The sequence below is a fragment of the Cottoperca gobio genome, chromosome 14, assembly GCF_900634415.1.
Source record: "Cottoperca gobio chromosome 14, fCotGob3.1, whole genome shotgun sequence".
NCBI lineage: Eukaryota > Metazoa > Chordata > Actinopteri > Perciformes > Bovichtidae > Cottoperca > Cottoperca gobio.
In genome coordinates this window covers 16,033,790-16,049,576 of record NC_041368.1, presented here as the reverse complement: position 1 = coordinate 16,049,576, position 15,787 = coordinate 16,033,790, and the positions used below count along the sequence as shown (strand labels likewise).

At 39.4% G+C, this 15,787-nt stretch overlaps 2 protein-coding genes across 5 annotated transcripts in view; one reads left to right on the top strand and one right to left on the bottom strand.

The window, feature by feature from the left end:
* Window positions 1–195: 195 nt before the first annotated feature.
* On the bottom strand, window positions 196–15,478 carry LOC115018492 (clathrin interactor 1-like). 3 transcript variants are annotated; one of them, XM_029447471.1, is made up of 12 exons: window positions 15,343–15,478; window positions 9,389–9,493; window positions 8,472–8,568; window positions 7,977–8,085; window positions 7,388–7,597; window positions 6,310–6,478; window positions 5,457–5,673; window positions 5,277–5,358; window positions 5,088–5,165; window positions 4,014–4,336; window positions 2,995–3,175; window positions 196–2,657 (listed from the first exon to the last, which is right to left on the bottom strand). In XM_029447471.1, exons 2-12 carry the CDS (start codon window positions 9,478–9,480, stop codon window positions 2,287–2,289), a joined length of 1,929 nt encoding a protein of 642 aa, XP_029303331.1. In that variant the 5' UTR covers window positions 9,481–9,493; window positions 15,343–15,478; the 3' UTR covers window positions 196–2,286. The 3 variants fall into 3 exon arrangements, with proteins under 3 accessions (XP_029303331.1, XP_029303330.1, XP_029303332.1); XM_029447470.1 differs by lacking the exon at window positions 15,343–15,478 and adding an exon at window positions 12,756–12,952; XM_029447472.1 differs by lacking the exons at window positions 5,088–5,165; window positions 15,343–15,478 and adding an exon at window positions 12,756–12,952.
* Window positions 14,707–15,787, top strand: part of LOC115018493 (pinopsin-like) — a 12,544-nt gene continuing 11,463 nt past the window's right edge. For both annotated transcript variants that reach the window (XM_029447474.1, XM_029447473.1), the window contains exons 1-2: window positions 14,707–14,808; window positions 15,294–15,655. In XM_029447474.1, the coding sequence (XP_029303334.1) occupies window positions 15,313–15,655 (343 nt within the window). In that variant the 5' untranslated portion in view covers window positions 14,707–14,808; window positions 15,294–15,312. The remainder of the gene's footprint in view (window positions 14,809–15,293; window positions 15,656–15,787) is intronic.

Sequence of the window (15,787 nt, the reverse complement as noted above, 5' to 3'; positions counted from 1 at the left end):
TAAATTACAAAACCGTCGGTTGCCCAGGCAACAGGGAACGGTTGGGTCGTTAAAAAGCATTCAAAGGAACGTTCCACAGCGTCTCGTGGTAAAATAATGCATTTCCTTTTATTATGTGTTAAAAGTTGTCCAAATTAATATTTATGACTGATACAAAAAGTTGCCTACACTTAGAAAAATGGAGGAAACTGAATCTTTAATGTTATAATTTAATTTAATGTCGAATGAAGTACAGAAAATATAGAGTACAATCAAATGAAACGAGCTGTAAGAAACAAAAACATGATTCCCGTCAACTAAATTATGTTATTAGTAGCTCTCTCATATGAACATAACCTGAAAAGTTAACGAATAAAATATTAAACTAATAGCTATGGAATCATCCTTCTGAGAGTAACAAAATAAAGATTTGGTCATTTGGAGTGCAGTGCCTCAGAAAATGACAAGAGGCTCTGCTTAGCTGTGCTTACACATCAAAACAGAGAAAACTGTACCCATACACAAAGTCACACACACTCATTCATTCTTTTCTCACACACACACTTCACTCAAGACCCCGAATACTCTGTAGAATGCTCTCAACTAGCCTTAAAAATCATTTATATAAACTCAGCTAATGAAACAATTCCTCCAATAAATCTAATCCATGACAGATGTAAGGGTGGTTATTTCCTAGTACAGTTTGTGAGGTGCAGATATGCAACCCTTGCATTAAGAGACCACCAAGTGAGCTGCAGGCTGAAAAATGTTTGCTGGCAAAAATAGTTTGTAATTAAAGGTACATTGCTGGGTTGACCCAAAAATTCTGAGGTGAGCCACTGCCTTAAACATGCAAGAAATGAAGAGGATTGTGAGGTTCATTGTTGTAGAAAATGACCATCGTTTACCCTCTTTTACCGTAGCCAGTTGGCAAATACTCTTTAAAAAACATTATTATGTACCGCTATCCCTAAACAGTCTGTATGAAAACTTAAAATAAACTGTAGGGCTGCACAATATTTAGTTTTTCATTATCGCCATTTCTAATCTTTTATTGATGCCTTTTCAATTTGTTCAATAAAAGAGCAAGCAATTTGTTGTATTTTAGCAGTATACTGAAAGCAGCAGAAAGGCAGAACTGAGGACACATCTGTTTATTTATTGCTACTTTTATTATTATCGCGATATTCAACAACGTTATCACATATCGGATACTTTCCTCATATCGTGCAGCCCTAATAAACAGAAAGATCTATGTGGGTCAGAAAGCAATGTTGACATAAAGTCACAGGTCCTACAACATCATGTCTGCAGTGACACAACGTCAGGGGGGGGGAAATCAATAGAAACTATCAGTAAATAGTACTCTAAATAAAATACTGATTGACCCTTTGAAAGTATGACTTTTAACAGTAACCGATTATTGTAATATAAAGATCCCAACATTTTAGGGACTTTTGTTCTAAGCAGTTCATGACTTCACTCATCAATAAAACATCAATAAAACCGAAGGTGTCCTACTGTACATTGAGTTATTGTGAACTGCTACAAGCCTGATAAAAAAGAGAAGAGGGGAGATGGATGTAATATGCTATTCTTCCACCCTAATACAGCGCAAGAATAAGCATACAGTGTTATCTCAACATATACACCCATTCTGCCCTCTGCTGGAGGACCAGAGTATGGATTCAGTATACTCCAGATTTTGTAACCGTTATATTGTAAGCAAAAGGAGCAAGAGAGTGTAATAGAGTCACCCTCTGGCAATAAGGTAAAGGCTTAAATTTTGCAATTGAATTTGGTTGAAATGATAAACATATCACAGGCTACAATGCAGAATTAAGGCAGCAATGCCATTTTCATTTAGGTTAACCGTACTGATTGGATTCTCTGTGCGGTTACAGAGAAAAACTTGTTGCAGTGATTTTTGTGAAGGGAGATATACTGTAGTTCATTTATATAAAACAGGTTAAGATGAGGAACCTTTTCCCCACAGGAAAATAATGACTAGAGGCTGTGGATTAACACCTTCCCTGCTCTTCAGGTGTCCTCTGTGTGACATCATTTCACACATCAAATGGGTGACGGGCACCAGTGGGCGCTTTGCCCTACCTCCATGATCATGTCAACGGACTGGTGACCGATCACTGGTGCCAGCACGCCAAAGACAGCAGAAGCAGAGAGAGAAACATGCAATGTTGTCTTCAAGTACAGCAGTCCTTCTGTGGTTCACAGTCTCATAATGTCAGACATGCACACTCACACACACACACACACACAAACACACTCACACACATTTTCACTCCTTCATTTCCCAAAACTGCCAAAGTTAGCGAAGGCATCCTGTTTTGGTGGAACCATGGCTTGGGTGATGGAGTGTGCGACTCCTGGCCCTCCCATGCCCGCCATACCACCCATCATCACTGGAGCGGCCATGCCCATATTCATGCTCATGTTCATTCCCATCATGCCTTGGTTTACAGGAATTCCCCCCATCCCCATGGTCCCTGTGGCCATTGAAGGGGGCATACTCGATGCCAAGGAAGCAGGCATGCCCATCGTCATGGCATTGGCTGCCATCATGGGATTGGATGTTGGTCTAATGGGTGTCACGTGAGGCGGGGAGCTGAGGTTCAGTCCTCCGAAGTTCTGGGCCAACAGGTTGACGGGAGGTACTCCTGCACACACGCATATGAGCAGGGAGAAATTAATCCTAATCTCTGTTTCATCACTTTGGTTGATGAGATAGTAACACTGACCAGTCTAATCTAAACAATGTCAAGTCCAGTCACATTTATTTATAAAGCACATTTATTTGACCAAAGTACTGTACAGAGCAGGAAGCTAAAATTATAAATAAAAGAAACACTGACATAAACATCAATGCATACTGCTCATCATAGGCACAGATGTATTTAAAACACTGAAATCAACGTTTTAAGACTTTGAAAAATGTCTTTTTTACATGTACATGCTGTGTAAAAAGCGAAAGATTCACAGTATGTAATTTGATACCTTGTTGCTGGATGATATTGTTGAGTGTGGGCGGTGTCTTGGTGGGGTTGAGGCCTGCCGATAGGAAGTCCAAGCTGATGTTGACGGAGGGGTCTGACCAGGTCGACCCTAACGATCCTGGACCCCCAACACCAACCTTATGTTGTTCTATGGGCTGCTGAGATGTCATGCCTCCCAAGCTCTAAAATAGTATTAAAATAAATAAATATATATATTATATATAATATATCAAATATAAAAAGTACAAATATTTTACACGAAGAATAAAGTTTTTTCTGACATATACAGGGGAAAAAAACATACCGTCAAGAAGCCAAAATCAAAAACTGAATGCAATAACATAATAACCATAAATACACTTTATTAGGGATGAACAATGATATCCGCACGTAACTGGTACCGGCAGATAAAGGGCTTTGAAATTAAACATTGGCCAGAAATGAACATTTGTCTCTGAGCAAGGTACTTAACTTTAATAAAAACACTGTATGTCGCTCTGAATGTAATATGACAGGCTGATAAGATGATGCGTATGCTCATGTAACCCTTGAACAAAGTGGGTGCAAAAACAAATATGCCTGTGGTGTGGAGGTAAATAAAAATAAATATGCCACCTTTATGTAACTTAAATTGAAGTAGTTTTCTTATCTTTCCCAGTAAATGTGTACATTTAAAAAAGCATTGTATTTTATGTCTGCATCTGCAAGTGGGCAAACATAACAATAAGTTATTATCACTAAAGAACAGACTAACATTAGGGTATATACAAATATTTGTGGACAAAATGAGTTGGAAAATCCAATATTGTGCATTGTAAAAAGCATTGTTTAAGGGTACACCGACATATATTTTGATTACCGGTAGTTTCGCAGCAATGCTGAATGTATGCGTCTTCACCTTTCACACTTTTTTGCACTATTTAGACTATTATTTGGACCATTTAATACACATTGGAAGCTTCTGGGTTATTCTTTCAGTGGAATTCATTATCTACAACATTTTCATTATCTACAACATACCTGTTGAGAGCGAGAAAGAGGCATGGATGGCATTCCAACAGATGCTCCTGGCGTCGCACCTCCCAGAGAGAAAGTCATGCTCTGAGAGGCACTCAGTGTTGTATGAGGATTGGTTAGTTGACGGTTCACTCCACCCATCAGGTCAAAGAGCTCGGCAGAAGGTGGGCCGGCGGTGGGGTTGGAGCCTTGGGCTGCGGCTGACTGGACGTTGCCAAACAGATCAGTGACGGGCTGTGAGGGACCGGAGTTAGACGAAGCTGGTTGATTGGCCGAGAAAGTACTCCAGTCTCCAAATTCTCCATTTCCATTGGATGGTGCAGCAGCTGGTCACAAGAGAGTAATGACATGTTTAGTTGTGATTCCTCTTGAACTTTTAAAATAATTTTCTAAAAATCCACAATATAAAATCTGAATGCATTAAAAAGTACCATCATGGCTTTATGTCACGGGTGACCTCGCCTGTCGCTATATAACGGTATGGACAATAACCGTGATATTTATTATCATTTTAATAATACACCTATCTGGTTGTCTTTTCACTATTAATTGTTGTAACTGCTCTTTTTGTACGCTCTTGTACAGTTATGGTTACAGACTGTCTCCACCTCTCTACACTTTTGTAGTGTAATTCATTTGCCAAAAGTACATTAAACAAAGTTAAAGATGACGGATAGCATTTTAAACACATTTCCCTGTAGACTTTTGACCTGCCTCTACCAATTTGTCATTATTTAAAACTTGCGGTCGATTTGCAGTCCAATATTAATAATGCTTATAATCAGTTCTTTCTTGGTGAGCTCTTTGTGACACCAGGGAACATCAATATACCCATAGTGCTGCATAAACCGGAATTACATCTTCCACAGTGGTGATAGAATGATGATGCAGGATGACAATTGCCAAAACGGTCCAATCAATAAGTTACTTGTCAGTCTGTATAACTTCATGATTTACAGCTCTTTGTTTGTTTGTTTGTAAAAAATCTGCATGAACATGAACTGGACCTGAACTAAGATGCAAAAATGTATAATTTTTCCAAACATGAAGAGCAGAGAGAGGCAAGAATAAGTTTACCAGTGGAGGTCGGAAGGCTGGCAGAAGCTGCAGGAGAGGAGAAGTCAGCAAAGCCACCAATGAGGTCTGAACTGCCTCCTGGATGGAAGGACACGTGTATTCATACAAAGAGGAAAAGGACTGAGAGCTCTCTTGTCCAACAAAGAGTGGCACAACTCGCACACCATCAGGCGTGTAGTGTGTAGTTACCTGTTGCAGTGCTCTGATTAGATAAAGGGTCAATCACTAGCAGGTCAGCTAGGCCGCTGCCGGAAGACTGCCTGACAGATGACTAAAGACAGAAGTAAAAAAGACGCAGTGATTAAACATGTTCTATCGAAAAATGTGTCTCACGTTTGGAAAATCGGGAGTGTTTGTTTGTGTGGGTACCTTCTCCTCTGGGCTCTTGTCTCCAGTGTAGTGGGCCGCAGCTCCCAGGTCCAGAGTCTTGCTGCTTGTTGCTCCGCTGCGTTTCCGCGTGGTGGTGGTTGTGGTTTCTGTTGCTTGTGTGATCTGGATGCTCTTTGTTGTGACAGTTTCCTCCTCATCTTTGAACTCAAGGGTTTCCTGCCTACCGTTTCTCGATGCTCGGTCCTCCTCGTTGTCACTGTGGCAACCAGACACGAAGGAGATTTTGCTTTCGACTGTTTTGTTTTTTGCTTTGCAATGTCTGTGTGTGTTTGGCTATGTAATGAATAATCCAAAACACAATGGTTTACAGATTTTAAAGGGTGACATATCATGCTCATTTCCAGGTTCATATTTGTATTTTGGGTCTGCTCTGATTGGCTTGTGAGAGTACATTTCAAAGATAGTTCTCAAGCCATGGGATACACAGATGTGGGGCAGTATATTCTAATAATCCTGCATGTGACATAGGAAGGGAAGCCAAAACTAAGTGGATGGTTGAACCTCATGTTTCTGACAGCGACAGCCCACAAAACACTGACTGGGCTGTCTTACTTCACAGTTCACAAGCACTGAAAAAGTGAGTTGTTATTATATATCCTCTTTAAACACAGGACATGAAGGCCAAGAGCCATCTAAAGTGCAACAGGTGGGTGCATTATTTTGATATTGGCGATAACACCACTGTGCACAACTAAAGAAGCCTGTACTAACTTTAGTATACACCATGAGACCATTTAAAAACAAGCATGTATTCAGATGTTTCAGAAACATGTATAAATATAATGTAACATGTACAAGTGTGCATGTGGACATCGTCAGTGTGTTTGTTTACCTGATTCTGTCGGGTGAGTCGTCTCGCTCCTTCTTTCTGAACTTGTTGATTGTGTCGTCTATGGTGCTGCCTATCTTGTCACTGATCTCTCCGAGCTTCTCGCTAAAGGGGAACGCTCCTTTGCTCTTATCCCAGTCCTCATCCCACTTACTGCGATCCAGCTCGTTAGCTGGAAGGAAGAACACAGAAAAGGACAGAGAATAAAATTGTGCAGTTTCACAGGCATCCACCAAAGAACTCTCTCATACTAGTCGTACTAACCTCCTAATTTCAGATGTACTATGTTGTGTGACAATTGCCAAGCTATAATAAGACAATAAAAGCAACAATAAGATTAGAGCTGCTGCAAATGATTATTTTAGTAGTTTTTGAATAACTGTTTGGTCTATAAAATGTCTTGTTCTCGTGTTAGATTACCAGTCCCAAACCAAAAACTATACAATTTACAATTAAATGCAATAGAAAATCCTCATATTGTTAAAGTTGGAAGTGGAAAATGTTTGCAATATTGATCAATAAACATTTCAAATTATTAATCAATTAACTTTCTGCTGATCGACAAAATGTCCTATTATCAATAAAAGGACTTGATAAAACAATAACACGAATTCAAAATGTTTTAGTAAATGGGAAGACGTGAATTAAACACGTAATGTTGTGTTACAGTTTCTGTATTGATCTGGTAACTTCAACTAACTCAGGATTGGCTAAGAAGATGATAAGTAGTGGGACAAGATAAAGCAGTCACCTGAAATGTGACTTTACGGGATCAGTGGGAGCTTTACTTTAGTGCTGAAACAATAAATCATTTGGCATAAACCCATAACCGTTTTGATACATTATTTTCATTTATCAGTTAAAAAAAACTATTTTCTGATTACAGATGGTCCAAAGTGAGGAAACCGTTCTGTTTCTCTTTGGGCTTTTTTATTTATTTATTTATGGACTATGGGGGAATCAATAAACCAGTATTTTAAAAGCAGGCAATTCAAGTTTAACTTTTAGTTTTAAATTTAAAAAGTCTCACGCTTGCTTTACATGATATCCTTCCTCCAAAACATATTAGGGAATTACTTACAGTTCTTAAGGCTTCCTCCTCCTCCTCCTCCTCCTCTTCCGACTACTACTCCTTCTCCTCCCATACTGTCACAGGAGACTCCAATGTATTTGTCTTTGTTCTTCTTGGCCTTCTTCCTCTCCTCTCTCAGTCTGTCGTCGTCCTGGATGAACTCAACCATCTCCTTCACCTTCTGACGCACATTGATGCCCTGATCCTTACCGTTCTCATCTGGACAGACACACAGACATGGAAAACTAAAACAGGAGGACTGATATGACATTTGTTCTAGAGAGTAATTTTGGTTACCCCTGACCTTTCATCTAGTGCCACCCTAACCCTGGTCAATGGCAAGGTGTCTTGAAAACTTAAAGCCAGATATTCTATGAAATTTGCAGAGATATTTGTGACGGGGATCAATCATCACAATCAAATGGAAAAATGGACAAATTAAAGTCTTAATGATCACACTGTGTTCATGCTGCCCAGAGAATAAAGCCTCTCTATTTCAGACACCGATTGGTCTGTCTGATGGCGTCTAATTTGCACACAAATTTGACATAAAAGCAAAGAAGAAAAAGAAGTAGCTCATTTTCATTTAGAGACTCACCAATCAAGTTGTAGTTTTCTAAAGATCGCAGGTCGTAGATGTGTTCTCTGGCGCTAGTGACGACTCTTTCAGATCCATTCCTGATAAGATAGGCCAACAGTAGTAAAGCCTGGCAGAGGAAGAGAAAGAGATGGAGTAAGAGACGTGATAAGAAGGTTAACTATGGGGGGGGGGGGATATAGACAGAAATACTCAGTGAGAAATAATCTTTCCTAAAACAGTATTTACAGTCTGTTCTGCTTTACTTAACTGTCCTCTCTCTTTAACTCAGCTTAATTGCTCTCCAAAAGTTCTTCCTTGGCTCTTGCATAATTTATAATCTTTGCATATCAGTATTGTGCTTATGTGGGAAGGACACAAGGATATAGTTGAAACCATGGAACCCATGTGGGAACAAAAAAGCACTGAGGCTCAGCTTTGATAAATCCTGATAAGCAATACAGAACTGAGCTCCACAGTACAACACGACACAGATACAACACAGTGTAACCATACCTTGTACACTCGTCTCCAGTTTTTCTTGTTGTCCTTCAGCATCCTGGTCCACAGCATGTTCATCACCTCTGGGAACTGCTCATACATAAAGGTAGATCTACATATACAAACACAAGGTCAAAGTGCTGGGAATAACCCAATGCAGGTAAACCAAAGCATAATCAGGGGACGTATTACAGAAACTTCTTCACTTGCAGATCCTATCTTAACTGTTTAGTAACCATGGTCCAAAGTCAACATTCCTATCCTAACTTAAGATAGTGAAAGTGTATTACACAAACATCCTAACTTCCCAAAATCTAAAATAAACTCTCTTAACTTTAGGATAACCGTTACTTTCACTTTTCCACCAGAAGTGTTAGCAACCTTGTTTCATCCTTATGGCTGCTCATTTATCACTTTTACACAACAAACAAAGTGTCAACAGGCGGAAATTAGATCTTAAAAGCAGATACAGGCTACATCTTCCCAAAAAAAAACATATTTGGATTTCTCTACAGATGTTACCAACATCTCTAACTCACCTTAAGTTAAGTGGCCGTCGTTGTTTTTACTGTCAATGAGAAAAACACCGACTACAAAGTTGTTTAGCTTGGCGAGATGAGAAAAGCAGTATTGGTTGTTAGGTAACAGACCTAAAAGTTGATAAGCAATCTTGGATTTACTGTTTAGGATTTCCTAACCTGAGATATCCTAGACTCTTCCTGTCTTAACATAAGGCTTAAGAAAGGACGTTTCTGTATTATGGCCCCTGGAGCCCTTAATTGTCTTTCTTTTTAATAAAATACCTTGTGTGAATGTGTGTGTAACACACACACACACACACACACAATACAATTTACCTGCCACCTTAGTGATAACATGTATGTATTTGTGTGCAGATACAGTAACTGTGTGTATGTGTGTCTAACACATACTTGGCTATTTCTCCCATCAGTTGTCCGGAGGGGCCCCAGGGGTCATCATTGGTGGCCTCTCTCACCTTGGACTCGATCTCTGAGTAGTTCATTACCACGTTAGTGCTGTTGACACAAACATATAGTTTCTTTAGAAGTTACACCAACATATGTTTTGTTTACATCCATATTTCAAACATGTAAAGGTTAAACCCTGGACATTTTAACTTTCTTGTCTTTCTGTGAACACAGAGGTTGTTATTGTCAGTGTTTCAGTTAAAAATATACACACATTATTATATTTACACATTAGAACAGACGCAAATACACTGAGTGCAACCTATAAATGACCAACGATCTCTCTGTCGGCAAGTTGTGTTCATCCATCTGTGTGTAAAACAGCGAGGTAAACACAGCCAAACCTCCCCATAAGCAATATGTGCTTCCTGCCCTCTTTGTTTTTGTGTGCTCACCATCTGCTGTGTTTGTTTTCCTGTGTGTGTGTGTGTGTGTGTGTGTGTGTGTGTTGCATCTGTTGACAGGCATGGCTTGCTCTACAGACCCCTGGCAAAAACCACAGCCAAAGCACTGCAACATGAAACACACCTTTCACTCTCCTCTCATGCTGCTCCTTCAGCATGTCATCCCTCCCTCCTTCACATGGACTTTTCTCATATTTCTGTCTCCTTCACTTCATTTTCTATCAGCAACCCCCCCACTTGTACATTACAGGAGCTGCCTTTGACTGTTATTGTCAGCAGATAAGACAGACAACAGACAGCGCAAGCTCCATAATGGTGTGACTCTTTATCTGCAGGAAAAGCAAGGCCATCACTACCAGCTCTGTTGAGGTAGATCAATAATAGAGTGTATTCATCATGCCCAGCCAGGCACAACCAATAGCTGATGGGAGCTGGTGTCTATTACTCCATCTAAATCTCTGTTGAGCTCTCAGTCTGTGCTACTTCTATACTGTATATTCCCTCTTCTTATCTCCTTTCTTCACTCATCTTTCCTTTATGCAACTTTCTTCTATCGTCTCCTCTTTTTTCCTTAGCAGATTTTGCAATATAATTGGTCCTTTAAAGGGCGGAGCCAACCGGAGAACGTGGGGTCTCACAGTGAGCACAGTCAAAGTGAAATATGAAAATTTCATGTCAGTATTTTTTCTGTGACTTTTGTTCTTACAATGCTTTATTTTATAGGGTTGAAAATGTAAGTGTGGAAAATAAAGATATGATTTGGAAATAACAAAACAATTATTTTAAGGATTTAAAGACGACTTCTGCATGGAAGCCTTGTTGGTCATCTTCATGATCTATTTAAAGAGGTATACAGGTCAGAATGTATGCAAGAGTTCATCAATCCCCCTGAAATTAAAGCTTTTTTTTGGCATACTGTACTCTTCTTGTTACTGGGCAGTTAGCTTTTCAATACATCTTTCTTTCAAGGTTTCAGTGTTCGGACACAGTACAGTACAGTACAGTATGAGTGCTAATGCAACACCCACACATTATGCATTGTATAGCCTGCATTTAACCTTGTTTGCAGGATTGCTATCAAAATCCAAGTGCACATTTACAACCTACAGGGAGCTGAAACCTCCAAGTTTTAATTAATAGGGCTGAACGATTATTTTTCACTTTCGTTAACATTGCAAGATAGGGCATTTTTCCAAGGCAGAGGTTTGTGCTCTCCGAGTGCCATTATAGTTGTTATAATGTTTATCTTTTATCTTTAACCAGCTTTCTTTTCATTGTTGTTAGCTGTATGTCTATTTCTGTGTAAGTACACTGAGAGCAACAAAAACAGAGAGTCAAATTCCTTGTGTGTGTACACATACTGGGCCAATAAAGCTGATTCTCAGTCTGATTATTGTTGCTCTATGAAACATATGCTTTGTAAAGCTACTTGAAAACTGTTTTCTTGTATCTACCACAAACCCAGCCCTCCAGTTCCTCATGAAAGGTTTTTGACTTGGTTTTAAATAAAAGGACCAAGAAATGGGTTTACTTACTGATCTCAACTAACTAAAAGCAACACTGTATCTTCAAATTCTTTTGTGGGTTTCTGTTTCACTCAGTAGTGGAATGTAGTATATAGAAAGTATTACCATTTTATTTTTACTCCACTACATTTATTTGACAGCGCTTGTTACTAGTAACTTTGCATGTTCATATTATTATTACAAATTATAAATCAACTGATACATTGTGATGCATTATCCTGCTGATGGTTGCCCAGCAGTATATAAAGTTCTTAAAATTAGCTCCACTTATACCAGCTGAAGCATTAAAGTGGTGTACTGTACACATTAATGCATCAATAATTATAATCCAGTAATATAATATGATTCAGAAAAGGGACATTCTGCATAAGGAGTGCTTTTGCCTTTGGTACTTCAAGTATAATTTGATGCTAGTACTATTGCACTTTAGATTTTGAACACAGGTCTTTTACTTGTACCAAAGTATTTTTATACTGTAGTTAGCAATTTTTATGTAAAAAAAGATTAATATAAATCAGTATATCTCTTGGAATAAACAGGACAGAAAGCTGTTCCTCCTCCTCCTCCTGGGTTACAGTATGACTTGTTTAATTAAACTGCACATTATACTTGAAACAATAAATATCACAAAGACACACATCACAATGAAGCATGCGTAGTCCAGTGCTTAGACAAACAACAAGATGCAGTTGGCTGCAACATCAGCATTAGCTACAGTATGATCTGTTTGGACAACAAGCTTTGTTGTCTTAACGGTTCGGGACCATGGGGTCATCATGGGCTTCGTTAAGACATGGTTGGTCGCTAATTGGCAGTAAATGTACTATCCACTTACAATTATCTAGCCCATTAGCTTTCCATCATTAATGCTTGGCTTTCTACTCGGGGTGTAATGTTAGGTGAATGCATGAGAGAGGTGGCGAGCATCACCAGGGTGGGAAAGGGCGTGAATCTGCAGCAGCACCAACAGTACACACATACGACCTGGGTTTAGCAATGCTAGCGGAATTAGCTAACTAGATAGCTTTCGTTGTGGATCGGAAATAAAATAAGTTGCAATGTTTAATATTGTATTTTTCTTGACCCATATGAAAATGTGTGAACAAAATGTACACTTGGAGAAGCCATTGTAAAACACACATCTCTATTTATGCCACAAGGTTGATGATTGGCAGCTAGCCAGCTAGTCAGAGCTAACAGCTGAGGGGGCTATCTCCGTGACGTATCCTCTCCTCTGTCAGCGATAAATGCTGCTGATGCTGCCCAGCTAAAGCTGCTGATGCTGCCCGGGTAAAGCCTCCTATCTAGCCGGTTAGCTTAGCAGCCACTTAGCGGTTGAGCTAGCGCAAACAGCTACACCTGCTCCTCAGTATTACTCACGCTTTGTCCACCAGCTCTCTGACTTTCCACATATTCAGCATCTCCGCACGGAACTGCGGGCTCGCCGCCTAGAAACTGCGTCGCCCCCGTGTCACTACGCCCCACAAGACAGAGGAGGTGTCCGGTTACCGACGACAATCCCCCCCACTCCTCGATAAGCTCCGGTAGTACAGCGGCCGCTGCGGTTAACGGATCGGCCCCAGTTGCTACGGAAACGTCGTTCTCTGGCTACGTCACTGAAGCGTCGAAATGTTCCCTCGCTTTCGGGCTATATTATAAGAGAAGTGCTCTAACAAAATATTAGGAACACATTATTATGATTATCAAAACACATAATGTGTCCCAGCATCTAGATGTATTTAGCATTCCTTATTTAATTACATACAGTGGGAGAAAGCATGGAAAATGTGTGATAATTAGCCTACTACTGTATCAATAACAACTTTAAATAATAACTTTACTTTCATTGGGCTGTTACACAGAATTTACCAGACAAAACTTAGAAAGAGGCTAAAAGCGTGCTTTCTGTGAACGAGAAAACTTTGTCAATGTGTAGCTACAAGAATGTTTTGCATTGATTTTTGCCTACTTTCTAAAAAAGAAACTTAACATGAAGGTTGAAATCAAAATGTTTGATATAATGCTATATTTTAGTCAAGATAATAACATGCTGAACATCATACAACTATTTATAATATCTTGAGAATTCCATATTCATAAGTAAAACATGGATATATAACCAGGCCATCACCATCCAATCATAGAACGTATGAATAACATAAAAGAAGATTTATAATATGAGATTTACCACCTTTGGCCTATAAATGGACACATTTCAGAACACTGTCTAAAAAAAAGTTTATCTTCCCTTTAAAATCCACTAAGCTATGTGTAACTTTATTATTTTATAAATTATAAAATGCAATTTGTTTTTCCCCATGAATGTGTTTTGTGTATAAAACCGTGTGTGGCTGCTGCTACTTTGTGCTCTGTGTGTGTGTGTGTGTGTGTGTGTGTGTGTGTGTGTGTGTGTGTGTGTGTGTGTGTGTGTATGTGTGTGTGTGTATGTGTGTGTGTGAAGTATGCATCACATTGGTCTGTGTTGTGGGCATTCACAAACAGAAAAAATACACATATTTATTTTTTTGTTACGTTTTGAAAACCGGAACCGTCTTTGTCACTTTCTGAAAATGTTATGTTTTCAATGCATCAGAACAATTGTCTAAAAAGGTTTTAGACAGCTGGTATATGTATTTATTAGAAAGTTAGCTTTTGGTTGTTTGTGGCATTTGGTTGGTCACCAGCCGTGGAAACAACTTAGCAGCCTTACAGAGAGCAGGAGAGAAGCACTACAGCAAAACAGGAAGCATCTTTATGTGTATAAGAACATTCAAATGATTATATATAATTTGGCATGGAAACAAAGTGCCGTTTAGGAGTGTTTTACACGGTTGTCTTGGAGCTGTTGGATAACATTCATGTTAAATTGCATTGTCCATATCAAATTTAATACAAATAAAAAGAAGCACATCCAGCTTGGTTGTTTTAAAGAGCAGCAGACTCACCTTAAATTAGAGGAGTTTTAATGTCACAGTGATGATTTAAATATCGTTTCAGAGGCTTGTTCTACACCATAAAGATAAGCACTGGGGAAAGACTAATCCAGTGAAAATTATCTGAATTTAAGATTAAACATTTTAAGAATTTAAGATTAAACATTTAAATTACTTGAGTCTTTCTAAATCTAAATGTCTGTTATGGAGGGTTTTCTTGTTGTGATTGTTCATTAGTGTCCCCAGCATCTCATCAGTTCATGCTGCCAGGCTGAATGTGTTCTTGGCTCGTCCTCTGAGTCAACCACAGCTTGTATTATTGATATGTTGGCTCAGCTATTTAGGTCTCCAATCTGGTCTAGAATAAGTAGAATAACGGGACAGAAAAAAGACGTGTCTGATGAAGTGATGGTCATCTACGGCCAAACGTCAGCGTCTGCCTCTTGGTTTGATTGTTTCTTTCGCTTTTTTGTGGGAGTGTGTCCTTGGTCTCATTGAAGGTTTGGGGATTTCTTCACTTTTTATTTATTCAAACTTAATTGTTATTTAGGAGTTTGTTATAGGAGTATTACTTTGATCCTAATTGTTTAGGTTCTTGGGTTGAATCTACTTATATAGTATTTTAACAAATGTCAGTAGCCTAAAGAAAAAAACTATCTTACTATATTTGTATTGCCTCAAAACTGTGTTAACAATAATTAGATGTTTGCTTCTCAGTGGTGGCCTGTATTTCAGTTATTCTGTTAATATGTTACTTTTAAAATAAATATAGATTTTAATAAAACTTTTAGATTTCGGCACTGGGAGCATCCCACAGGTATGCATATGTTTTTGGGAGAAAGAGAAAGTTAACTCTCCCACCTCTTTCATCCCCTCTACGAGTATTTAAACGTCTTGTTGTGGTCATGTACTCGGTGGGTGCCTTTTTGCCTTAATATTGTTAATGCTTCATTTGTTCTCTGTTTTATGATGTCTCTGGTTTAAGTCATTTTAACCAGGTCGCCATGATGATCGTCATGCAGCATAGCAACAACCTCAGCACCGGCCACAGCTCCGTGTCGGACACCGCCACCGGCGCGCTGAGCCGGGCGGGTCACACCGCAGCAGCCGTTGTCCTCGGGTTCATCCTGGTCCTGGGCTTCCTCGGTAACTTCCTCGTGCTCCTGGTGTTCTCGCGCTTCCCTGGGCTGGCGACTCCGGTAAACCTGCTGCTCATCAACATCAGCGCCAGCGACATGCTCGTCTGCATCTTCGGGACTCCCCTCAGCTTCGCAGCCAGCGTGCGCGGCAGGTGGTTGACCGGATCCTACGGGTGCCGGTGGTACGGTTTCTCCAACGCGTTTTTCGGTGAGTGACTGACTTTTTGCATGACATTTAAAAAATAATGTGGCTTCCATAAACAAAAGTATTAGAACCTAAATATAGCTTGTGAATTTAATGTATTTGTTGATTATATTTTGTATTATTAATCTGAAGTTA